This window comes from Microcaecilia unicolor, chromosome 1, assembly GCF_901765095.1.
Source record: "Microcaecilia unicolor chromosome 1, aMicUni1.1, whole genome shotgun sequence".
Classification (NCBI taxonomy): Eukaryota; Metazoa; Chordata; class Amphibia; order Gymnophiona; family Siphonopidae; genus Microcaecilia; species Microcaecilia unicolor.
In genome coordinates this window covers 326745240-326772479 of record NC_044031.1, presented here as the reverse complement: position 1 = coordinate 326772479, position 27240 = coordinate 326745240, and the positions used below count along the sequence as shown (strand labels likewise).

At 44.8% G+C, this 27240-nt stretch overlaps 1 protein-coding gene across 2 annotated transcripts in view; it reads right to left on the bottom strand.

Annotated features, from left to right (window-relative positions):
* The window catches only part of PAK1IP1 (PAK1 interacting protein 1), an 85216-nt gene extending 81753 nt beyond the window's left edge, over positions 1–3463 (bottom strand). For both annotated transcript variants that reach the window (XM_030209064.1, XM_030209072.1), the window contains exon 1: positions 3383–3463. In XM_030209064.1, the coding sequence (XP_030064924.1) occupies positions 3383–3448 (66 nt within the window). In that variant the 5' untranslated portion in view covers positions 3449–3463. The remainder of the gene's footprint in view (positions 1–3382) is intronic.
* Between the last annotated feature and the right edge of the window lie 23777 nt (positions 3464–27240).

The following is a 27240-nucleotide window of genomic DNA, read 5'->3' as shown; positions in this document are numbered from 1 at the left end:
AGAATATCTGAATTTTCAGTACTGCAAGATATGGAAAGATCTTTCCCTCAACTTAACCTCAATGATCAGCATTTTCTCCAATATTGTTTTATAAGACCATTGGTGGATTTGATAGAGACATTTGGAATTAGTCCCTATGTGTATGCAGAGGACTTTTGTTAGTAGCACAGTGTCTCAGTTAACCTGCGATGTGACGACTGTTCAACATTGTCTTGAGAGGTATACTTCCATGGTTGGGGACCCATCGTATGGTCTTGAATGTAAGACACTTGCTTGTTAGGTCACTGGTAAATAGAAGTGACCAGGAACATCAGTACAATTATTAGGGGAAACAGTCCCACTTGTTGAAACATTTAAATGTCTGGGAGTCTGGCTGGATTATCAGCTACAGTTTACTCAACAGGTGAATATGGTTGTTAAGATATGGTTACTACTTTAAACACTGTCCATAGGTATGTAGATGAAAAGGTTTTTCTGACACTGATGCATACATTATTTATGACTCAGATTACGCCAATGCAGAATTAGTAGGTCTTCCCAAAAAGGGTTTAAAGAAACTTCAAACACTGCAAAATACAGTTATTCAGATATTGGGTAGATTAGTAAGGTAGATCATGTTACCCCCACTCTTACTTCATCATCATTGGTTACTGGCTGAAATTCAAATTAAATTTAAAATTTTAGTGCTGATACATCGAGTATTAGGATTAAACTCCTCCAATGCTTGTGACACTGGAACTTGGGGAGCTGAAAAGGAGAAAGGAGCTGGAACTGGGGTCTGAGAAGGGGGCAGGAGGCAGAATGGGGCTATGCCTGGGGCAGGAGGGGGGATGTAATGCAAGGCAGGTGTATGAAAGGAACTGAGGGCTGAAAAGGAGGGTAGGTGGGATATGGGGGATAGTACTGGAACTGGGGGCTGAAAAGGGGCAAGGACTGAAGCTCAGGACTGGTGGGAGAAAGGGGCTGGAGCTGAAACTGGGGCTGGTGGGATAATGGGGCTGGAACTAGAACTAGGGGCAGGTGGGATAATGGAGCTGAAACTGGGGGCTGAAAAGAGGGGGCAGAAAGAGAGAGAGAAAAAGGACAGATCCTGGATAGAAGGGAGAAAGGGGCTGGGGCTGAAGCTTTGGACTGGTGGGAGAAAGGGGCTAGGGCTGAAACTGGGGACGTGGGATAATGGGGCTGGAACTAGGGGCAGGTGGGATAACAGGGCTGGAACTGGGGGCTGAAAAGAGGGGGCAGACAGAGAGGGGACAGATTCTGGATGGACGGGAAAGAGGGGGGGAGGGTAGACCCTGGATGGATGGGAGAGGGAGGGCAAATTGTGGATGAAAGGGGCAGAGAGAGAGAGGGTAAACCCTGGATGGAAGGGAGAGAAAGGGCAGACACTGGATGGAAGGGAGAGAGAGCAGACGGTGGATGGAAGGGACAGAGAGAGAGAGAGAGCAGGCGCTGGATGGAGGGGGCAGAGGGAGAGAGGGCAGGCGGTGGATGGAGGGGGCAGAGGGAGAGAGGGCAGGCGGTGGATGGAGGGGCAGAGGGAGAGAGGGCAGGGGGTGGATGGAGGGGGCAGAGGGAGAGAGGGCAGGGGGTGGATGGAGGGGGCAGAGGGAGAGAGGGCAAGCGGTGGATGGAGGAGGCAGAGTGGGAGAGGGCAGGCGGTGGATGGAGGAGGCAGAGGGGGAGAGGGCAGACGGTGGATGGAGGGGGCAGAGGGGGAGAGGGCAGACGGTGGATGGAGGGGGCAGAGGGCAGACGGTGGATGGAGGGGGAGAGGGCAGACGGTGGATGGAGGGAGAAAGGGCAGACGGTGAATGGAGGGAGCAGAGGGAGAGAGGACAGACACTGGATGGCAGGCAGGGAGAGAGAGAAGGCAGACACTGGATGGCAGGGAAAGAGTGATGAGAAGATGAGGAAAGCAGAAACCAGATACAATAAACTGTAAATAACATTTTTTTGCTTTCGGTCAAAGTAGTATTGTAGCTGTGTTAATAAATGTTTATAAACAGAAAATGGAAATAAGGTAATCTTTTTATTGGACTAATTTTAATACATGTTGACTAACTTTCGGAGAAAAATACCCCCTTTTTCAGGTCAGGATAGGATAATGTAACAGCAGTATACTGCATTGATCCGAGGAAGGAGATTTTGGCCTCTGAAAGCTAAATGGATTAGTCCAATAAAATGGTATTATTTTATTTTCTATATTTATTTCTATTTCTTAATTTGTAAAGTGGTGATTGGTATTTGTTAGTTTTTTTCAAATTTACATCTGCTATCTTTATATTTTGCACAGTACTAGGGGACATTGTCTGTTTCTATGCTTTTGCATTATATGTAGAATCTGGCTTCTTGGCGATTCAGTTTAAATTTCTGTCTAAATAGAAAGTTTGTGGTTACTTATTCTATAGAGGATTAGGGTGTATCGGCGTCTGTAAAAAGACATGGCTTTCTGTTGGAATTGCCTGTGCTGCAGTGGCGTAGCTAGGTGGGGCCACGGGGGCCTCCCCCCCCCCCCAAATTTCATCTGGGCCCCTGGTTTTGCTGGTGGGGGTCCACAACCCCCACCAGCCAAAGACTTCTTCAGTGCCGGTCTCTGGCACGCCACGTTCCCTGCCCTGTGCTCTTTCTTCCTCCTGACGTCCTGCATGCTCAGTTTCACTTAAAGGAGCGTGCACAGGACCCTCGCCAGCAAAGGTATTTGCTGCAGGGGGGGAGCAGCGAGGCGGCAGACTAAAATGTGCCCCCCTCCCACCGTGAAATCTGGGTACGCTCCTGCTGTGCAGGATCCACTATCTGTACTATTCTGGCTGGTTTAATTTTACAATAGGTGAACTGATGTTCTAGTGCTCACTGCAGTGTTTAAGATGCTTCCTCTTCCTAGGTATACCCTTATGTCACAGGTAGAAATTACTGCTTATGGAATGGTAGAATTGCTCTATAGGTCCTGAGTGTTTTATGTTCTCAGTATGCCTAGTACTGGATTTTGGAGAGGGGTGTTAAAAAATAACTGGCCCCGAGTGTCAAATACCCTAAGTACACCATTGAATATACACTTTCTTTATATGTTGTAAGCATTCTGTTTGTAAACTGCTTCGAATCCTTAGAAAAATTTGGCAGTATATAAAACACGAATACAATAGATGACCTACAGCACCGATTTCAACTAGTAGAATCGGGAACTACAAATCCCACAATGCTTTGGGACGTAAGCTTAAAACCAAAACTGTTCAAAAAGTCGCCCTCCTGGAACGCGGTAAGTTACCAACTCTATGGTCTCCAGATAATAAAGATGGAAAACTAGTAAACTGAACCTTTTCCCTCCCCACACATCCAACCGAACGGGATAACAGCTGTTCTGAACCCGCCACCTCGTACGCACCTCGTGGTCTCGCCGCAATCTGTAACCAAACAAGACCTGCTCGTAGCAGCCGGTGACTACCTCCATGTTGCGCGTAGAACCCACGTGTAAGTCTCATCATAGCGCTTGCGTGGCTCCGCCCCTCGCCCTACGTAGAACCGCCCCAACGCGGGGTGACGCAGAACCGTCGCCCCGCCTCCTCTTTCTACGGTTCCCGTCTGTTAAACGTCTTTTGCCCGGAGTAAACTGAACGCTGCTTTCCTAGAAGGAATGTGACCACGCGAATCAGCACAGCGATCGTTCCTCCTTCCCCTCCCCCCACCCCATTCCTTTGGAGCATGCGCTCTCCAAGGTGCTGATGAGCGTGGAATGTTATGTCTGCTAGCTCGTGGCTATCAGGGAAGAGGAAAGCGTGTACCTGTCCCTATGTTGATTACACAGCTTGCTTGCTCTTCTTGCCACTTAGGAAGAACTGATACGTTCTCTGTAACTGCTCACTATGAGAGCGTGTGCCACACCAGTTTCATTTATAGCTTTCCCACCTTCTTTCATTACTGTCTTTTTCGTCATCTACCATCCTTCTCATCCTCCAGAAGCCTTCAGGTCTTGTATGTGTTTCTGGAAAGCACGACCTGAATCTTGTTAACTGTATAGGCAGCGGAACACGGTGGGTCAAGTGGGCTACCAGCTTTTTGCCCCACACAGCATCAGCAAGCAGGGAGAGAGGGCGGCAGGGACACAGAGTAGTTTATTTGACACTCCCAAGCAAAAAGATGTTTCCCTGCCTCCATGTAAATATATACAATAATAATAACATCCTTCCATACACATCACCTTCTTTGTCATCTGCCTCAGCCATATTAACTGGCATTCACCCTAACCTTACTATAGCAAAATTAAACTTAAAAATTTAAACATAATTCTGGTTATTTAATTAAAAGTACTACATACATTTAAGAATTGTCACTAAAATATTTTGTTTCATTGTGCCATCAAGTATATCCATCTTCTCCTTGAAAAATAGCTTATGATCACATAATTATATTTTTTCCTGAAGAGATTAAATAATATAACATTTTATTGTGTGTGTGTGTTTGTTCCTTCATCATGATATGCAGTACAAATCCAAAAATCCAGACCCCCTGATAATCTGCAATACAAGTGCTGCACACCTTCTCCCTCCCACATGGTCCGGTGTCTCTCCCTCCACTCCTAGCCCTGCCCAACATAGTAGCCATACTGGGTCAGACCAATGGTCCATCTAGCCCAGTATCCTGTTTCCAAACAGTGGCCAAGCCCGTTCACAAGTACCTGACAGAAACCCAAATTGTGGCAACTTTCTATGCTACAAATCCCAGGACAAGCAGTTGCTTCCCCATGTCTATCTCAATAGTAGACTATGGACTTTTCCTCCAGAAACTTGTCCAAACCTTTTTTAAACCCAGATACGCTAATTGCTGTTACCACATCCTTCAGCAAAGAGTTCCAGAGCTTAACTGTCTGTTGAGTGAAAAAATATTTCCTCATTTGTTTTAAAAGTATTTCCATGTAACTTCCTCAAGTGTTCCCTAATCTTTGTATTTTTGGAACGAATAAATGATTGATTGATTTACTTACTACTTGTTCTACACCCCTGGAACCCTTTTAAAAATCAGCATCACATTGGCCTCCTTCCAACCTTCAGGTTCTACTGCCGATTTTAAAGACAGGTAACATATTATTAACAGTAGATCAGCAATTTGATGTTTGAGTTCTTTGAGTAGCCTTGGAAGTATGTCATCCAGTCCAGGTGATTTACTACTTTTTAATTTGTCAATTTAACTCAGTACATTTTACAGGTTCACCCAGATTTCTTCCAGTTCCTCCGCATCATCACCCTTGAAAACCATTTCCGGTACAGGGAGATCTCTTAATCTTCTTATTGCAAAGACAGAAGAAAAGAATTTGTTCAGTTTCTCCTCTATGACCTTGTCCTCCCTGAATGCCCCTTTTGCTCCTGCGTGATCTAATGGTCCCACAGATTCCCTCACAAGCTTTCTGCTTCTGATGTACTTGAAAAAGTTGTTACTACGAGTTTTTGCCTCTGTGGCAAGTTTTTCTTCATATTCTCTTTTAGCCTTCTTTATTAATGCTCCAAATATATCCACTTGACCAAGGCTTGATCCATCCACTGGATGTCAGCTTAGCGTGATGTGACCTTTACGGTAGATTGTTTTCCTTCATGCCTATATCTTAGCTCTTCCTCAGTACTACCAGCCTGCAGAATAACATGTAGATCATATACAGTGTGTGAAAGACATTAGCATTCTGGCTGGCATTCCACCACATGGAGTAGGCTCTATAATGTAATGTGCATGGTGTCATTGCATGTAGTGTATATATGGCCATGGGCTAGGATCAGAGCTCTGATATCCAGGAAAAACACAAATCAAGTTGTACATTGAGGACAATAAATCTCATGTAACTGTTACTTGAGATTTATTGTCCTCAATGTACAACTTGACCCTGTGTTGGTTTTAGAGAACTGGCACTGTGATATGTAGAGATGAAAGGTGATTAATTAAATGTAAATAAATGTAGAGATACCTTCCCTAGGCATAATGCCAATTCTGTATGATGTGCCATCTGCACCTTTTTGAAGTCCTGAATTGAAGATGTGTAGAGCAGGACAACATGGTACAGCTAGTCCCAACGGCAGTCTGAAGCTGAGAAGCAACCTCAAGTAATCCATTGCCTAGAGTTTGCTCTTACTTCCAAACATAGCTTGAGGAGGTTTGTAGAACAATGTTTTCTAATGAGACTAATAGCTATGATCATTTTCTAATGGTCTTTAGTGGAAAATCAATGTGTCTGTAACCCTCATATGCTGACAAGTTGAGTGGACTAAGAGAATAGGAAGCAAAACAACCATAACCAAGAACCATACATATACATGTATATAACCAATGTGCCAATTATCTGACGATAATGATGATAATTTGGACTGAAAACCCTGCCCCATAACATCATTAGTGTGCTATGCTGTGTTGTTAATTACTACAGCACACCTTGTCACCATTAGCCTTTTGTATGATACCTCAGAAAGTCCTTATAGAAAGGCTCAACAGTTAGGTCAGGTGGGCCCCGAGTATATTGTAACAGAATGTGAAACAGTGACCAAGGCTCTGGAAAGAACTTCAGCAGGACACATAGATGTTTTTGCCCTTCTACCAGGCCCATTATAAACACATATCCCAGTAGCTGTACACATCTTGAGGTCATTAGATGCAAGGTAGGCTTGAGATGGGCCTAAAAAGCCAAAGTTCACAGCCACATAACAAAATGGGAGATGTCTGTAAGCCTGGGATTAGCTCCATCATATACAGTGGGGGAAATAAGTATTTGATCCCTTGCTGATTTTGTAAGTTTGCCCACTGACAAAGACATGAGCAGCCCATAATTGAAGGGTAGGTTATTGGTAACAGTGAGAGATAGCACATCACAAATTAAATCCGGAAAATCACATTGTGGAAAGTATATGAATTTATTTGCATTCTGCAGAGGGAAATAAGTATTTAATCCCTCTGGCAAACAAGACCTAATACTTGGTGGCAAAACCCTTGTTGGCAAGCACAGCGGTCAGACGTCTTCTGTAGTTGATGATGAGGTTTGCACACATGTCAGGAGGAATTTTGGTCCACTCCTCTTTGCAGATCATCTCTAAATCATTAAGAGTTCTGGGCTGTCGCTTGGCAACTCGCATCTTCAGCTCCCTCCATAAGTTTTCAATGGGATTAAGGTCTGGTGACTGGCTAGGCCACTCCATGACCCTAATGTGCTTCTTCCTGAGCCACTCCTTTGTTGCCTTGGCTGTATGTTTTGGGTCATTGTCGTGCTGGAAGACCCAGCCACGACCCATTTTTAAGGCCCTGGCGGAGGGAAGGAGGTTGTCACTCAGAATTGTACGGTACATGGCCCCATCCATTCTCCCATTGATGCGGTGAAGTAGTCCTGTGCCCTTAGCAGAGAAACACCCCCAAAACATAACATTTCCACCTCCATGCTTGACAGTGGGGATGGTGTTCTTTGGGTCATAGGCAGCATTTCTCTTCCTCCAAACACGGCGAGTTGAGTTCATGCCAAAGAGCTCAATTTTTGTCTCATCTGACCACAGCACCTTCTCCCAATCACTCTCGGCATCATCCAGGTGTTCACTGGCAAACTTCAGACGGGCCGTCACATGTGCCTTCCGGAGCAGGGGGACCTTGCGGGCACTGCAGGATTGCAATCCGTTATGTCGTAATGTGTTACCAATGGTTTTCGTGGTGACAGTGGTCCCAGCTGCCTTGAGATCATTGACAAGTTCCCCCCTTGTAGTTGTAGGCTGATTTCTAACCTTCCTCATGATCAAGGATACCCCACGAGGTGAGATTTTGCGTGGAGCCCCAGATCTTTGTCGATTGACAGTCATTTTGTACTTCTTCCATTTTCTTACTATGGCACCAACAGTTGTCTCCTTCTCGCCCAGCGTCTTACTGATGGTTTGTAGCCCATTCCAGCCTTGTGCAGGTGTATGATCTTGTCCCTGACATCCTTAGACAGCTCCTTGCTCTTGGCCATTTTGTAGAGGTTAGAGTCTGACTGATTCACTGAGTCTGTGGACAGGTGTCTTTCATACAGGTGACCATTGCCGACAGCTGTCTGTCATGCAGGTAACGAGTTGATTTGGAGCATCTACCTGGTCTGTAGGGGCCAGATCTCTTACTGGTTGGTAGGGGATCAAATACTTATTTCCCTCTGCAGAATGCAAATAAATTCATATACTTTCCACAATGTGATTTTCCGGATTTAATTTGTGATGTGCTATCTCTCACTGTTACCAATAACCTACCCTTCAATTATGGGCTGCTCATGTCTTTGTCAGTGGGCAAACTTACAAAATCAGCAAGGGATCAAATACTTATTTCCCCCACTGTACCTATGACATGTGTTCCAGTTGGTGAGGGTAGATTACGGACTGGGCAGATGTGAACATGATGTGTATGATAGTGGAGATTAGGCAAGGCAGGTACAACACTCACCAGAGATGTCATGTCATACCAAAACTACAGCCTCTGGTATGTGGCTGTAGACACCACAGCTGCATCTTATACTGAGTCTCCTTGTGACCATTTTACAGATAATGAAAGGGAGAAGTGCAAGCTATTAACAAATCTGTTCCAACCATATACCATGTGTATAGGTGTAGCTGAATGGGTGGCATCCTAGTAGTATGTCCCTATAGTTGGCTTGTAGGCAAACTATGATTACCAGCTTAGGAGCACAGTAACATAACAAAGAAACATTTATATTAGAAAAATGAAACACAATACCTTAAGAGACACAATTTCTGTTTGTATCAGACATCACTTTATTCTTCCAACAATATAGTGTGAAACCTACAAGAGTTAGCGTGGAGAACAATACATACCTAGTAACCATGCAAACATGTTTTCATCTAGAACCACCCAAGCATTCATGAAGGCCACAGGGTGGAAGGATGAGAGAAAAATCAGTGGAGGTTGGAGAATTTCATAAGACCCCAGAGCAACAACATGGAGTCACAGTGTAAGTGCACCTAGGACATACAGCCTTCAACTATTAAGCATGAATATTTACTACAGAATGTTGACCATATCTTAAGTTCCACATAGCAACAACTTACAACCACAAGTGTACAGCTTTATCCCAAGATTGGCCTCCATGATCCATCGTCCCACCCTTCCTGGCCATCTGCTACCAGCCCACAGCCTCTAATTTGTGAGCATCCTCCTCTATGTCAGCTGCCTATTCCAACACCTCCCGAGGTGACATTGCTGCAGGAGGTGGGCCAGATACGAGCTGGTACCAGGAAGAAGTGGATGAGGTTGTGCATAATATGGGGTGAAGCCAAGGACTTCCATCTGTTGCTAGCATGTGTGCTTCTCTGACAGTTCTGTAGCAGGTAGGATTGACATAGGTACAACTGAGAAAGGGATAGCAGAGCTGGAGAGGTTATACAGGTATGGGAAGGAAGGCAGGTCAAGAATGCCATACAGTAGCCAGAACCCTGTAAGTAGCAGGGTTCTGGCTATTGTGTGGCATGGGCTCCAGCTGCCAGCCCTCTGCATATTCATACGCCATTGCCTGCTGCTCCAAGTCTTGCTCCTGATGATGAGTGTCCAGGTAGCCCTCCATTGCACCATCAAAATACTCCTTGTCCATCCTAGGCTCCTCCTAATACCGCAACTTGACGGAGGTATCTCCATGCAATCAGTATCACTCAGCTGTCACAACAAAGTAGAAATGCAACTGTATGAAAGGGCCTGTGAGCAACCAAAGTAACCTCACTATTCAGCCTGGCTGTCCTACTATTATACACATAACTGAGGCTTATCTGTCCAACAGTGACAGGTACATAACTGTGTAGCTCTGCCCTCTAATTGCACAAATTCCATACATGTGGTTCAGTCACCATGTACGGCGAGAGATAGTTCAAGCTAGAGAGTTGCACTGTGACAGAAATCTAACCCGTCCCTGTGGGAATGTAGCCCGTACCACCCATCCCCGTGGGGAATCTCATCCCCGCCCGTCCCTGCGGGATTCTAACCTGTCCCCGCCACAAGTAATCTCCCCCATCCCAGCTCCTGGCCTGCCCAGCCTTTGCCATGCTACAGTTACTTTGAACCCCCCCCCCCCCCCCCCCCCCCCACAAAGAAAGCCAGATTCTACAAGCAGTACAAATTCTAGTAAAAGTAACATAAATCATATTTTCTTCTGAACTCAGCTAAGACAGCAGATGTACAGATTAGCAAGACCCAAAGGGGTCCAAAACAAGTAAAGTCAGAAACAACACAGTTTATACCTAATTGTTCAACTGCCCTTAGGAATTACCCTTGGGATTAAAAAGCAAAACCAAGTGCATGTAACTGGATAAAGGAATTAAAGCAAGTTTTAAAGCAAATGCCCTTAATATGTAATACGTGGTAGCAATAATGAAACAGCGATAGAATATTCACATAGCAAGCAGCCTGAGGCAACAGTTTTATTTTCCATGGAACATAATTAACTTTGTATAAACTTGGCGGCTAATACTGTGCTGAACTGGACAGGCCAAATATAGTCCGCGTATTAAAAAAGGAGGACAGAAGACCAAATGACAGCCAGCATGGTTAAAAAGTGAGGTGAAGGAAGCTATTAGAGTATGTCAGGCTCAGTTGCCAGATCCGCACCACTCTTTCTCAGTGTCTTCCTTTCTTCACCAAGCACGCCCTTCACTCCCGAGTCGACAGTCTGCAATCAGGGTCTCCGGACAACAGGCAAATCACCAGAAGTGCTTTATTATCTCCTGAGTACATTTAATCTGCTTTAAGGCTTCACAGGCCTTCCCCTCTCCTCAGTGTAGCTCCACTTGTAAACACAGTTCATTGGAGCCCTGCTTGCAATACAGTTCAGCTTGGGCCTGCTTGCCACACAGTTCACTTTGGCCCTGCTTTCAATATGGTTTTCTCCAGCACTGCTTCTAATCCAGTACTTAGTGGTACTGCTCTTTCACACAGCAAATGTGCACTGCTCACAACTCAGTTCAGTTAGCAATGTTTTCCTCATCAACTCAGTTTAGCACTGCTTTCAAACACAGTTTAGTTTAGCACTGCCTTCAAACACAGTTCAGTTTAGCACTGCTCTCCGATACCGTTCGTCTTAGAAATGAAATTAAACAGTTCAATTCAATGGCAATATGGTCTAAATCACTTTCTCATTCTTAGACCTAATGACCCACCTCCCTCGTTCGTCAGCACAACAAAATCACCTGACATCCACCCGCCGGGTCAATTTACCAATGCTTCATTCACTCTCTCCAGTTCAGTTCATAACTCACTTTAAGAGCCCTCCACCAGCACTTCCATTTCCTCCTCATTCTCCCCTCCTTCCACCTCCTCCAGTTCCATTCTCTCCTCCCCCTCCTCTCCGTCTAGGGGCTCCTCCCTTCCCCCATCTGATTCCATCTCCCAATTACACCCCGGCTCCTCCCTCTCTTGCATAGAATCTTCTCCCTTCACCTGATCCCTCTGCTGTTGCTGCACTTCCTTCTGGACCTTGTAGTTTCTTAGTTCCTGGTTTCTCTGACATTGCCCTGCCTTCTGGGCTTTGTAGTTCCTTGGTTCTGAACCTCTCTGGTGCTGCACTGCCTTCTGGGGCTTGTAGTTTCTTTGCTCTTCACATACCCCCCCAGTCAAACGATTGCTAGTCCGTTTGTTTTTTTCCTTCCCTCACTATCGGACTAGCAATCCTAGACAGAACATCAACATGCTGCATTCATTTTCCTGCTTGATGTTCCATCTGAAACTGAAATGGTTGCAACGCCAAATACCACCTCATCAATCTAGCATTATGGTTCTTCATCTGACCCAGCCACTTTAAGGGGGCATGATCCGTGACCAGCTTAAAGGGACGCCCCTCAAGATAGAACTCACAGGCTTGTATCGCCCACTTAACTGCCAGGCACTCCCTTTCAATCGTGGCATACCTAGTTTCATGAGGGAGAAGCTTCCTGCTCAAGTACATAATCGGGTGCTCCTCTCCCTCATGCACTTGTGATAACACCGCACCTAATCCTACCCCAGATGCATCAGTATGCAATACAAAAGGTTTCTCAAAGTCCATTGCTTTAAGTAGAGGCTCCTGGCATAATGCTGACCGCATCCCAGCAAATACCCTTTCCGAGTCCTCCTGCCACCGGAGCTGATTCGGTCTATTACCCTTCAACATATCTGTCAAGGGGGCGGCTCGAGATGCGAAGTGAGGTATAAATCTTCTGTAATAACCTATCAATCCCAAAAAACTTCTTAGCGTTTTCTTATTTGTAGGAAGGGGAAACTCCTGAATACTTTTCACTTTATCACACAAAGGCTTAACCTGTCCATTTCCCACCCGATAGCCCAAGTATTTTACCTCTCGCTGTGCAAAATGGCATTTTTGAGGGTTAAGGGTGAGACCTGCTTCCCGAAAAGATTGCAATACCCCCCTAACCTGGACTACATGAGTCTCCCAATCTGGACTATGTATGATTACATCATCCAAATATGCAGCAGCATATTCCTGGTGTGATCTCAATACTCTGTCCAGCAGGCGTTGGCAAAAAGCCGCAGCTGAATTTAAGCCAAATGGCATTCGCTTGAATTGAAACAACCCAAGCGGGGTGCAAAAAGCTGTCTTAGGCCGAGCCTTCCTCGATAAGGGAATTTGCCAGTACCCCTTTGTTAAGTCAAGAGTAGATAAGAACTGTGCCGAACCCAGCCTATCTATCAAATCCTCAATACAAGGCATAGGATAAGCATCTGGCACAGACAGGGCATTAACTTGCCGAAAATCAATACAAAAACAGCAGGATCCATCTCTCTTAGGCACTAACACCACAGGACTCGCCCACGGACTAATGGATTCCTCAATCACCCCAAAGTCCAGCATTTCCTTCACTTGTTTAACTACCTCCTGCTTTTTACCTGGGGATAACCTATAAGGCCACTGACGAACCACCCTCCCTTTCTCCGTCTCAATTTCATGTACGATTAAGTGTGTCTCCCCTGGACACGCTGTGAGAACATCCTGAAACTCCAGCAACAGAGCTTGCATCTGTTCCTTCTGTGGACCCTCTAAGCTGTCTCCCACTGTCACTTCCCTAGGAATAAAGATCTCCGCTATCTGAGGTCCTAAGTCCTCCTCAAATTCCTCCTCCCCTTTTGCCCAATAGGCTTTCCTTTCCTGCCAAGGCTGGAGTAAGTTCGCATGATAGGTCTGAGGCTTCCCTTGCTCATTCAATACCTCATAAGTGACAGGGCCCAACCGTTTCCTCACCGTACAGGGTCCCTTCCATTTACTTCAAAATTTATGTGGATTATCCGGGACCCTAACCACCACCTTATCCCCTTCCTGAAATACTCTGACCTGCACTCCCCGATCATAATGCGTCTTCTGATAACTTTGGGCTTTCTCTAGATTACCCCGGGAATAAGTGCCTAACCTCCATAACCGCCCTTTCAAATCATGAAGATATTCTACTACCGTCTTATCCTCCCTTTCCGGAGGTACCCACTGTTCCCGGAGAATATCCAACACTCCCCTTGGTGCCCACCCATATAATAATTCAAAAGGGGATACTCCTAGGGAAGCCTGCACACATTCCCTAGATACATACAATGCAAAAGGCAAAAGTTGATCCCAGTTTTCATAGTGTGATCCTAACCCCTTCCTTAACAACATCTTCAAAGTTCTGTTGAACCCCTCCACTAGGCCGTTGGTTTGAGGGTGATAGGCTGAAGTACAAATGTGTCTAATACCAAAAGCCTCCCAAACCTGTGCAAGGGTGCGAGAAAGAAAATTGGTGCCTCTATCAGTTAACACTTCCCTAGGAAAGCCAACCTCACAAAAAAGCCGAATCAGCTCTACAGCAATAACCTTGGCCGAGATATTTCGCAAGGGTATGGCCCAGGGGAAACGGGTAGCCATATCAACAATCACCAGAATATAAGAAAACCCTCTCCTGGACTTAAGTAGGGGACCGATAATACCCATTGCCAATCTCCCACACGGATTCTCAATTCGAGGAAGAGGGTGCAATGGAGCAGGCCTTGGCCCTTTCTCTGTCAGGTTCTGAAATACCACACAGGATTTACAGTATTCCTCTACCTCTTTATATACCCCAGGCCAGTAAAACCGCCCTAGTAACTGTTTCACTGTATTATGGATCCCTTTATGTCCTCCCAGAGGATGGTCATGCGCTAACTGTAACACCAACTTCCGGAATTCCCTAGGTACAATAAGTTGTTTAATCTCATCCTCATTGCCCTCAGCTGGCATCACCCGAAACAGTAAACCCTTCTCTATCACAAACTTGGGCCCCTGTGTGCCCCCCACCGGCTCCCTCGCCCGTTCCCAGGCATATTTCAATGTGAGATCTGACTCCTGTTCCCTGCTGAAATAAGGGAACCTGCTCAACAACTCCTCAGGATCCTCCGGAAACTCCCCTACCTGCTCAATCCCTTTCATTGTCTGAGCCCTGTGCCTCTGCGTTAATTTTTTTACCTGCCCTGACTCCCGAGTCTTCCCAGGTGCCCCTAGTACCTCCAAATGAAAGGGAAAGATATGTGATAAGTTCTGCTCTACTCCTTCTCGCTCTTTCTCTGCCCCCCGAGTAACGACCAACCCTTCCTTTTCTCTTAGACAGTGCACAAATGGGAGCCAATCCCTCCTCAAAATTAGTTCCTGAGGTAGCCGGGGTAATATTGCCACCCATACCCAGTGTGACCCTGAAGGACCTTTTATACCAACCCGCTTAAGGGGATATGTAGTGGTAGCCCCATGAACACACTGAATGCTGACCTCCCGGCCCCTATTATCATTACATACTCCCCTCTTTCCCTTTATTCTTTCCCACAGGGCCCGAGACAGCATGGTCTGATCCGCCCCTGAATCTAGCAGAGCATTGACCCAGATCCCACATATTTCCACTGCTTGCCTCAATTGCTTTACCACTGGCCCTTGAGAGTACGAGGTGAACCCTAATTTCGCAAAACAGTCCTTCCTCAGATGTCCTTTCCTTCCACACCGGTAACACATTCTCTCCTCATTCACTGAAGGTCTGGCCCCTGTTACTCTTACCACTTTCTCCCCCATTCGTCCCCCTCCCCCTTCACACTGCTGGGCCTCCAGGAAGCATTCCATGCTTTTAATGGCCTCCTCAAGTGACGTACACCCCTTCTTTATCAAATCCACCCGAAACTTTTCAGGTAGTGCCTCCAAAAATTGTTCCAGCACAAGCTCTTGCATTACCTGATTCATAGTTCTCTTTTCAGGCTCTAACCACTTTCCTGCTAAATCCAAAAGCTTTTGAGCCAACGCCCGGGGTGTTTCACTCTCCACCCAGCGTAATTCTCTGAATCGCCTTCTATATGTCTGTCGGCTCACTCCATACCTGTCCAGAATAGCTGCTTTCAATTTGGTATAGTCCGCCACCTCCAGTGTAGGCAAAGCCCTAAAGGCGGCCAAGGCCTCACCAGACAGTGCAGGGGCTAATCGAATTGTCCATTGTTCCTGGGGCCACCCTGCAGCCACCGCCACCCTTTCAAAAGCCCCTAAGTATTCTTCAATATTGTCCGACTCAGTCAGCTTACCCCACGGCAGCCAGTTCACTCCTGGAAGTCCTCCTACTCCCACCGCTCCTTCTGCTCGGTCCACTCTTCCATCCGGCCCCCTGTCAGACAACCGTCCTCCACTTCGAAGCAACTCCTGAAATAAGTCCAAGAGAGGTTGCTGCTGCGCCCGGGAAGCCGCCAACGACTCCTCCAACAGCTGATGAGCCATCTCTTGCTGTTTCTGAAATTGATGCGTCATAAACGCAAACAGCTCTTTGGGATCCATATCCTTTACCGGATTCCCCGCACCTGCAAAAAGACAGAAAACAACCACCCAAGTGCGGTATCTCACAAACTCTTTTCCACTGCACAGAAACTGTGCTTCCCCAATTACTGTATCCTCCCTCGCCTCCTCCCTAGGTACCCTTTACCTGGGTAGGCGAGTAATACGCCTTTGTCAGCGTTGGCCCCCTCGACGGGCTTCAGGAACCTCCAGGACTCCCTCACCTCACTCCGACTGCTCGACTGGACTGGTCTGGTCCAGAACTCCCTCCTTCCCGTGGATGTTCACAGTGATCCCACCACTGCCACCATAATATGTCAGGCTCAGTCGCCAGATCTGCACCACTCTTTCTCAGTGTCTTCCTTTCTTCACCAAGCACGCCCTTCACTCCCGAGTCGACAGTCTGCAATCAGGGTCTCCGGACAACAGGCAAATCACCAGAAGTGCTTTATTATCTCCTGAGTACATTTAATCTGCTTTAAGGCTTCACAGGCCTTCCCCTCTCCTCAGTGTAGTTCCACTTGTAAACATAGTTCATTGGAGCCCTGCTTGCAATACAGTTCAGCTTGGGCCTGCTTTCCACACAGTTCACTTCGGCCCTGCTTTCAATATGGTTTTCTCCAGCACTGCTTCTAATCCAGTACTTAGTGGTACTGCTCTTTCACACAGCTAATGAGCACTGCTCACAACTCAGTTCAGTTAGCAATGTTTTCCTCATCAACTCAGTTTAGCACTGCCTTCAAACACAGTTTAGTTTAGCACTGCCTTCAAACACAGTTCAGTTTAGCACTGCTCTCCAACACCGTTCATCTTAGAAATGAAATTAAACAGTTCAATTCAATGGCAATATGGTCTAAGTCACTTTCTCACTCTTAGACCTAATGACCCACCTCCCTCGTTTGTCAGCACAAAACCACCTGACATCCACCCACTGGGTCAATTCACCAAGGCTTCATTCACTCTCTCCAGTTCAGTTCATAACTCACTTTAAGAGTACCTCCACCAGCACTTCCATTTCCTCCTCATTCTCCCCTCCTTCCACCTCCTCCAGGTTCCATTCTCTCCTCCCCTTCCTCTCCGTCTAGGGGCTCCTCCCTTCCCCCATCTGATTCCATCTCCCAATTACACCCCGGCTCCTCCCTTTCTTGCATAGAATCTTCTCCCTTCACCTGATCCCTCTGCTGTTGCTGCACTTCCTTCTGGACCTTGGGGTTTCTTAGCTCCTGGCTTCTCTGACGTTGCCCTGCCTTCTGGGCTTTGTAGTTCCTTGGTTCTGAATCTCTCTGGTGCTGCACTGCCTTCTGGGGCTTGTAGCTTCTTTGCTCTTCACAAGTTAAAAGAAAATCCTTCAGAAAATGGAAGAAGGAACCAACTGAAAATAATAAGAAGGAGCATAAGGAATGCCAAGTCAAATGCAAAACACTGATAAGGAAGGCTAAGAGGGACTTCGAAAAAAAGATTGCGTTGGAGGCAAAAACACATAGAGGGGCATAATCGAACGCGAACGCCCATCTCCATGGGCATCTATGTCCGAAAACGGGTGTATGTGAAGAGGCGGGGCAGACCATATTATCGAAAAAGATGGGCGTCCATCTTTCGTTTCGAAAATACGGTTTGGACGGACCAAATGCCATGGATTTAGTCCCTTCTGAGATGGGCGTGTTTTGTTTTGTTTTTTTGCGATAATGGAAACTAAAAACGCCCAGCTCAGAAACATCCCAATCCAAGCCATTTGGTCGTGGGAGGGACAAATGTACAACACTACCATAGCTCTTAGGGGTGAAGGGGGCAATTACATGTGGGTACAGTGGGTTTCAGAGGCCTCCCATTTACCACCACAAGTGTTGCGGGTGCCTGGGTCTGCCTGCCTGAAGTGCACTGCAGTATCCACTAAAAGTGCTCCAGGGACAGGACTTGTTGCTGCTGTATAACCTTGGCACAGCAGTTCACACCTGAAGACTAATCTCGCTGAAAACATCCTTTATTTGAATAAGCACCTTTACTTATTTGAATAAGCACAGTTAACTGCAGATCAGAGGTTGTGCCCCACTGGCAACGAGTCTCTCTGGTACTGAGATTAGCAGTAGGTCCGAGCTGGCAGAATGGTGTACAATGCCCTCTTTCAGCAACATTCAGGGTAAGAACTAAGTGCTGTAACGTGGCTAACACATGACAGGGATCTAAAAGTGTCTTACACAAATGGCCACTACCTCATGGACTACCGGAAACAAAACAGGGCACACTCTGACCCAGTAAGCAGAGGGAAAAGCACCATGGGAGTAGAGCCTACCAACTACCAACATCGTGAGCATTTAACACAAGCTAGTGGAATCACGGAGCCCAATACCCTACACCCACCAGAATGCATTGCTGATGTGACTCTGCAGTGCCCTTAACAGAAAAGGTGTCACACTCACCCGAGACCCACATCAGAACCAGGGAAAGGCTGTCAGAGGATAAAACACATTCTGCTGTCATGGAGGTGGGTACGGCATTTGAGGCTGGCATACAAGCTGGTAAAAAAGTTGTAAAGTGGGTTTTTGTTGGTGGGAGGGGGTTAGTGACCACTGGGGGAGTCAGGGGAGGTGATCCCCGATTCCCTCCAGTGGTCATCTGGTCAGTTGTGGCACTTTTCTGGGACTTGGACCTGAAAAAAAAGGGTCCAAATAAAGCAGACCAAATTCTCGTCAAAAATGCCCTTCTTGTTTCGATTATCAGCTAAAGACGCCCATCTCTCCTTTGCCGATAACCACGCCCCAGTCCCGCCTTCGCCACGCCTCCGACACTCCCCAGTGATCTTTGTTCGTCTCTGAATGGACTGCAGTTGAGGACGCCAAAAATCGGGTTTCGATTATACCGATTTGGGCGCCCATGGGAAACAGACGCCCATCTCCCGATTTGGGTCGAAATATGGGCGTCTTTCTCTTTCGAAAATAAGTTGGATAGTAAACATTTTTTTTTAGGTATATTAAAAGCAGGAAGCTGGCAAAAGAATCAGTTGGACCGCTAGATGACTGAGGAGTAAAAAGGGCGATCAGGGAAGACAAAGCCGTAGCGGAGAGATTAAATGAATTCTTCGCTTCGTTTCTTCACTGAGGAAGATTTGGGTGGGATACCGATGCCAGAAATGGTCGGAGAAACATAATGAATTCTCTATAAACCTGGAGGATGTAATGGGGCAGTTCTACAAACTGAAGAGTAAAAAATCTGGACCGGATGATATTCATCCCAGAGTATTGATAGAACTGAAAAATGAGCTTGCGGAGCTATTTTTAGTAATATGTAATTTATCCTTAAAATCGAGCGTGGTACCGGAAGATTGGAGGGTGGCCAATGTAACGCCAATTTTTAAAAAAGGTTTCAGAGGAGATCCGGGAAATTATAGACCGGTGAGTCTGACGTCAGTGCCGGGCAAAATGGTAGAGACTATTATTAAGAACAAAATTACAGAGCATATTCAAAAGCATGGATTAATGAGACAAAGAGGCATATTTTCAAAGCACTTAGCCTCCCAAAGTTCCATAGAAACCTATGGAACTTAGCCTCCCAAAGTGCTTTGAAAATATGCCTCAAAGTCAACATGGATTTAGTGAAGGGAAATCTTGCCTCACCAATCTACTACATTTCTTTGAAGGCATGAACAAACATGTGGATAAAAGTGAGCTGGTTGATATTGTGTATCTAGATTTTGAAAAGGCATTTGACAAAGTATCTCGTGAAAGACTCCAGAGGAAATTGGAGAGTCGTGGGATAGATGGTAGTGTTCTATTGTGGATTAAAAACTGGTTAAAAGATAGAAAACAGAGAGTAAGGTTAAATGGTCAGTATTCTCGATGGAGAAGGGTAGTTAGTGGGGTTCCCCAGGGATCTGTGCTGGGGCCGCTGCTTTTTAACATATTTATAAATGACCTAGAGATGGGAGTAACTAGTGAGGTAATTAAATTTGCTGATGACACAAAGTTATTCAAAGTCGTTAAATCGTAGGAGGATTGTGAAAAATTAGAAGAGGACCTTACGAGACTGGGAGACTGGGCGTCTAAATGGCAGATGATGTTTAATGTGAGCAAGTGCAAAGTGATGCATGTGAGAAAGAGGAACCCGAATTATAGCTACATCATGCAAGGTTCCACGTTAGGAGTCACAGACCAAGAAAAGTCCATAGACCATTATTAAATGGACTTGGGGAAAATCCACTATTTCTGGGATAAGCAGTATGGAATGTTTTGTACTTTTTGGGATCTTGGCCACTGTTGGAAACAGGATGCTGGGCTTGATGGACCTTTGGTCTTTCCCAGTATGGCAATACTTATCTACTTATGACAAATTTTATTCCCGTGTCATTCACACTGTTCAACTGCAATTCCCCTGATTACCTGCAGATGGCAGTCATATTCAGAACAATATCAGTAACATATCTTATGGGGTTGTGATTGCTTCAAAGAGAGAGAGAGAGAGTGTGTGTGTTTTGGCATTATGAGGATAATTGTAAATGATCGGCGGCACCTAGTTAAAGTGCCATTTAAAGTGTCTGTATGAAACCTATTTTATAAAGACCTACTTCGCTTTATAAAATACTAGTGTAAGTTTCGGGCATTGACATTTACACCAGCCCTAGAACTGGTGTAAATATTTACACAATCATTAAGTCAAGTATACACATAAAGTAGTCTCCAGGAAAAATCACACTCAGCTCTATTGTATACAGGGCACTCTGAGCTGAATGCTCTTTACAGAATAGTTGTTAGAATAGTGGTGCTCAACTTTGGGCATGAGGGTTTACACCAACTCAAACCGGGTGTAAATCCTGGCTTGCAACTTGGGTGCACAACCTTCAAATTCTATAGTACTATGCATAATTTTTTGGAATGCCCCCGACCCGCCCATGCCCCTCCCATAGCCATGCCCCTTTTGGGTTGCGCAGGAGAGGATTTGGGTGCAGATCTATAATATAATCGCACACAGCCAGAGCAAATCTAAATTAAAGCCTGGGCTGCAATTCAGTCGTGTTTTCAGGATTTCCACAATGAATGTGCATGCACGGCCTCCATTGTATGCAACTAGATCTCATGCATATTTATTGAAGAAATCCTGAAAACCTTGTTGTATACCCAAGTGAACAGTGTGAGAAAATCTGAAGTGGCGTGTTTCTTATAGCAAGGGTTCCCAAACCTGTCTTGGTGGAACGCCAACCCAGTCAGGGTTTCAGGATATCTACAATGAATATGCATGAGATATATTTGCATACCAAGGAGGTAGTGTATGGAAAATGATCTCATTAATATTTATTGTGGATATCCTGAAAACTTTACTGGCTGGGGTTTCCCCAGGACAGGCTTGGGAATCACTGTCTTATAGCTTGGCAGATCTGAAATGGTTCTGGAGAATCTTAAAACATATTGGCTTGGCTGACCAGCTTATGTAGAAAAACTACTGGAAAATGCAATTATTAAACAATTTTTTCAATCTGCCAATGAAGAAATGCCTGGGTACTAAAAACATTTCCATACCTGGGCTAAAATTTTTAAAGTAAGTTTGGCGTGATTAATTTTCAATCTACAGTTACAGCCAGTGAATAAAAGGGAGAATGTTCTTTTAAAAGTCTGGGATTTTTGGAGTTAAAGTGTGTGCATGTTGAGGTGAATGCCTGCATGCTGAGTTGAGATTCTAATCCAGTGGTTCTCAGTCCAGTCCTTGGGACAGACTCATCCAGGCTGGGTTTCATTTACAATAAAAGATAATTATTGTCATTAACATCAGTCTCTAAGTCTGAAGCAATTTGAACATTTAAAAAGTCTTAGAGGAGGGTCATTCTATTAGATTAAGAGTGGGAAACCTTGGTCCTCAAGGGCCACAACCTAGTCAGGTTTTCAAGATTTCCACAATGAATATGCATGAGATTTATTTTCATGTACTGCTTTCAGTGCAAATTGATCTCATGTGTATCTATTGTGGAATCTTGAAAACCCGACTGGATTGTTGCCCTCGAGGACTGTAGTTGCCCACCCCTGTATTAGATCAAATGGAGGTATGGCCTAGTGCAGTGGTTCCCAAACCTGTCCTGGGGCCCCCATTCATTGTTGATATCCTGAAAACCTGACTGGCTGGTAAGGCCCCAGGACAGGTTTGAGAACCACTGGCTGTGACCCATGGAAGGCAAGGTTCAATCTGTTGTTGCTTCTTAAACAAGTAACTTCAGATGTGCTTACAGAGGGGGAGTCAAGATGGCGCCGACACGCTGAACGCTGTAAACCTGCTCAGAACAATTCGCTGCTGAACCTGATTTTCCTCAAAAAATAATGCCCCATAAGCGAAAAGGGTCGGTGAGAGCCTTACCTTCTCAGGCTCTTACGTCTTCCCCGATGCAGCGAACTCTGGACGGATTTGCAATTCGGCGTCCACCAGGTGATTCGGGAGGAGGAAATCCGCTAGACGCCAGTGCAGGGGCTCGGACGTCGTTGGAAGTTGAGACCTCTTTATCTCCCCCGATTGTTGGTACTCCACTCTGTCCAGCCGCGATTCGGGAAGGGATTGCCGAACTACAAGCCCCGGAAGTCGGAGGCGATGTGGTCGGCGGAGAGGGCCCCATCCCAGAGTTGGAGTCAGCTGTTGAAGGTAAAACAACGCGGGAGAACCCGCCCAGAGTGGTAATGCTTGACATGCTTTGGCAGTCAATGCAAAAAATGCAAGATTTAATTATAAATTCTACTCAAGAGACTAAAAAACTTGCCAACACTGTAGGCCAGCTATCCCAATCTTTGGATAAGCTGAAGCAGGATTTAAAAGATCAGGAAAAACACTCTCAGGAAGAAGCTGTAAAAACAAATGAAAAATTTATTGCAGTGATGAAAGATAATATGTCTATGCGTCAAAGGATTGAACAAATAGAAAACTATAATAGGCGATTGAATATGCGAATTCTTAATTTCCCCAAACCAGTAGGAATGTTACCATATGATTTGTTCAAAAAGTTTCTTCTGGAGAATTTAAAATTTTCAGCTCAAAATATTCCGCCGATAAATAAGATTTATTTTTTACCTACAAAAAAAGATCGAGAAGGTGTTTTGGAGGAAGCTGAAGAATTGAAGGACATTTCACAGATATTGGAGGACTCCTTGACCGAGGTTGTAACCAGAGCTACCCTCCTAGTATCTTTTGTATTTGAACAAGACTTTGATGCTGTATTAAAACTTTATTTTAAAAATACACAGCAACAATTTTGTGGACAGAAATTGTGGATATTTCCCGATGTGACTAAAATCACTCAAGAAAGAAGAAAACAGTTTCTGGAAATGAGAGAGGAAACCAGGTCTTTAGGGGCAACTTTTTTACTTGCTTATCCTTGCAAGTGTGTTATAAAATATCTAAACATAAAGTATGTGTTTTTTGTACCAACACAATTGAGAGAATTTATAAATATGAAAAAGCTTGTCAAATGATAAAACCAACATAAAGTATTCTATGGTGGTATTTAAGGCTAGGCCTTTTCCTATAACTTTTCTTTTTTTTTTTTTATGTTCCCCTGAACAATTTTGACTCCTTCCTCTCTAATTGTGGTCAAAGGAAGATATGATGAAACATTAATGTTTTTCTTTAGAATAATTTTATTCCTATTTGGATGTTGTGTATTAATCATATCTGTGTTTCATGTTGCAAGTATAATGCTTGTAAAGTTATGAAAAGTTAATAAATAAATAAATAAATAAAAAACAAGTAACTTCATCCTCTGATGTCTTAAGTATAAGTTTAAATTATGATTTCTCTGTGGTTGGGATATGTCAGCCATAACTCAGCTCGAAAATGAAAAGGTAAATGTTGACGACAAGAAGCATAATGTGAGTGCCACATCTTTGAAGGAAGGGCCTTCTTGTTTGAAGTTGGAGAGAGAGAGAAAGAGTAACTCAAGGCAAATCCATTGTGGATATAATGACCATTCACAAAACAGGAATGAACTTCAGGGGGGATGGGAACAAGAAAAGGCTCTATTCATTTAGGAAAATCAACAGCACAAAGAGATTTAAACATAACTTATTGACATTATGTTTTTCTAAAAGACCTTGAAATGTTTTATGATGGGGATTTGCACTTTTGTTAGAGCTAATTCTTGAGTACATGTAATTCTCAAGTCACCCTAACTATAGAGGGTGCAAACCCTTGTCAGATGCCATTGAACTCAATGGCCATAGGCTATTGCTCTCTTAAATGTCAGAAAGCGCCAAGGATCTCATGGGATGGTTAAGAAGTACATTGTTGTATAAATGACCTTGCCGGACTCTTAGCAATAAGAGTTTTATGATAAAACATTTTGTTTCTACATCTCCTTTCATTTTTAAGATTTGATTTTTCCTTTGCTTAGGGAGGAAGTAATTAAGAAGCAGCAATTAGTTCTCTCAGGAGTAGCTGAAGTGGATAATTGGTACTCTTTAAATACACACCAGTGGCTAATTATTAAGCAGAGCTGATCTGTCCAGCTGGTGGGCAAAAATAATAATATGGCTGGCAATACTAATTCTACAGGTTTTATTTTAAACCTGCAAAATCTTTACTATTGGTTTTGGCAAAGGTGGAGTGCTTTTGTTTTGTGGGTAGGAGATTGCAGGTACAAAAGTTTGAGTTTAGCTTAGTTTATTGTCTTCCCTGGTGCATTCCAGAAGTTAAAGTAACCTTTTCCAAAATAGCATGTAAACCAGACGTGCCAAGTAAGTGTCTGTACAGCCTTGATGCTTTTTGTGTAGCATCAATAACCTTTGGTGTACTTCTAGACATTGAGAGCAGCAGTGTGTAAGATAAATCATATTATGAATCTTTTGTTCCCTTTACATTCTTTTTCTATCCCACCCATTTTATTTTAAGCTATGATTTGCCAATAAATCCTGATTTATTTTTCTTTAATGACAGACTAGAAGAATTCCAGATCCAGGTCCCCAACCAAAACCAGTGCTATGAACCTTCCAGCTATTATTCAAACTGGGGTTATGGTTGCCATACTACTTACAACAGCTGTGGTCTTATGCACTGTGGCATTACCCTAAATCCTTCACCTGCTGCTGAAGAAAAGTCGGCTTGGATTCCAGCTTTTTCTGAGGTAAGATGAATTATAGTAAAATAGGATAAGTAAAACTCCCAGATCTTTTTCTGCTAGAATATCTCCCTTCTTGCTCCTCTCTCCCCAGTTTGTTTTTCTTTTGAACTCTGTGGCTAGCAGCTTAAAAAACAAAATCAGTGTCTGAGGAAGTGGCATGCTACTCCTCCCATCCTCTGAATCATACAATGTTTTTTTTTAATTTAGCTTTGTACTTATGACTTTTTTTTTTCAGGGGGGGGGAGGTGTTTAAGCATTGCATGAGAAATGTTCAATCCTTTTCTGGCTACTGTAGCTTTATCCAGCTAACATAAGTTTTTTAACTTTAGGCATTTTTGCAGGTATTATCTCTCCTCCTTCTCCCCCCCCCCCCTCCTAACATACCCAGCTTGGCCATAACAGTGATGGCCTTGAGACAAAACCTTGTAGATCTTGAATCTGTATGAGTACCATTGCACCCAGTACTAGCTTGTGAGATTACACAGGATGCCATATACATGAAAGGTGTTGCCATATGTTTCTCACTTTCTTGTCCCACCCCATGCCCTTTCACATCATGCCAGTAGGGGGAAACAAAGGGGCATGGGGGGGGGGGGGGGGGGAAATAAAAATTCTAGGTAAAGGGTGTGGTGCTGGAGTCTTGACCACTGTTAAAAGAAAGCGGTGTGGTAGAACTGCCAATCACATTTTCCACACAGGGCACTAATTGATCACACTTCCTCCTTGGGGGCTGTGAATGCTATCTTTTCTATAGTACTAGTAAAAAAGCCCCGTTTCTGATGCAAATGAAACGAGGGCTAGCAATGTTTTCTTCTGTGTGCATGTGGGAGTGTGTGTGTCCCTGCCCTCTGGCCTCTCTCCCCTCCCCCCTCTGAGTCCTTCACTGTTACAGAGCCAGCGATTTGATTTCGTGCTCTGCTGTTTTCCTTCACTGACTGTGTTACAGAGAGGGCGGGGCAGACACTCATTGGGAAACCGGGTATCTCGCCCCCTTCACACTTCCGGCTGGAGGCTTCATAGAACGTTGGTGTTGCTTTTTATATAGGGAGATGTCCAACTGAGCTGGGGGAAATAAGACCGTGGATTGAACCAAGGACTTTTGCCTGGTCATGCACAGTTCTGCCACTGGGTCAGCTCAAATTCTACTAAAGTAGTGGAATGTTGATCTCATCACACTATAGAAACAGAAGACATCATCTATTTTCTTCTCTCATAGAGACCTACCGCAGGGGCTAAGTAGTTAGCTCAAATCTGAGCCAGGGCAAATTCTTAAGAACATTCATATATATCTGGTATAAGAGGCTTGAGGAAGGAAGTCCCAAAACCCAGACTGGCAGGCAAGATGACTCTTTCTTTGCCTGAAAACTGAGGGGCATTAGGACAGTGATCAAGCCAGGGCACCTAAATAAAGTTCAGGCTGACTGCTGCTGTTTCCTATCTCCTGCCTCATCCTAATGGCTAGGATGAATTGGCAGCCAGCAACAGGAGACATGCTTTCTTCAGCTTCTGCTGTGGTGGGACATAGAGGAGTATGCAAGAGCCTTTTGTCAAAGGCAGGGAGTGGGTGAGTATGAGGGTGTAGAGGGCAAAGCAGGAGATCAAAGTCACCCTGCTGGAACTTGGTAAGTAGGTTGCTCTGAACTCGCCTCTTAATGTAGCATGGTAGTTGTAGTCCCCGATTCTGCTCATAGAAATCGGTTCAGTAGGTCCCATAATACACCACTGTAGGGTTGTTAGAAATCCAGGTTTGGCCTACAGTCCTCCTGGAACAGGAAGAACCTTCCAGCTTTTCTGCTACATCCTCTTTAGACAAGAGTCAACAAACACCTAGGAGAGCAGAGCCTTGTATGACACTTGCTAGCTGCTGTTCTTTTTTTTTTTTTTTTTCTGAGTGTTTGTTTACATTTGTTGCCTCTTTTTTTTTTTCTCCTGCAAATCTCGATTAGACAAGCGCCTAGTGATTACCAGATCTGCCAAGCTATTTAGCTTTAGAAGAGACTCTTTGGCCAATCCTGGTTTTAAACTTACATCCCAAAGCAGCATGGTATCCATAGTCCCTGATTTTTACCCATTGACATTAGCACTGAAGGTTTCATAATGCATCAGGATGAGGTTGTCCAATCTCTGAAATTGGCCTAAAATCTCCCTCCTGAACTGGGTAACTGAAAGCTCTACCTATAATCATCCCTTTACAGGCTACTGCAATGGTTCCCAAACCTGATCATGGAGGCACCCCTGTCAGTCAGGTTTTCAGCTATTCATGAGAGAGAAACTTGCATACAAATCTCTCTCGTGAATATTCATTGTAGATATCCTGAAAACCTGTCTCCAGGACCAGGTTTGGGAACCACTGGGCTTCTGGATAATGGTTTGTTCTCTGCCCCAGCAA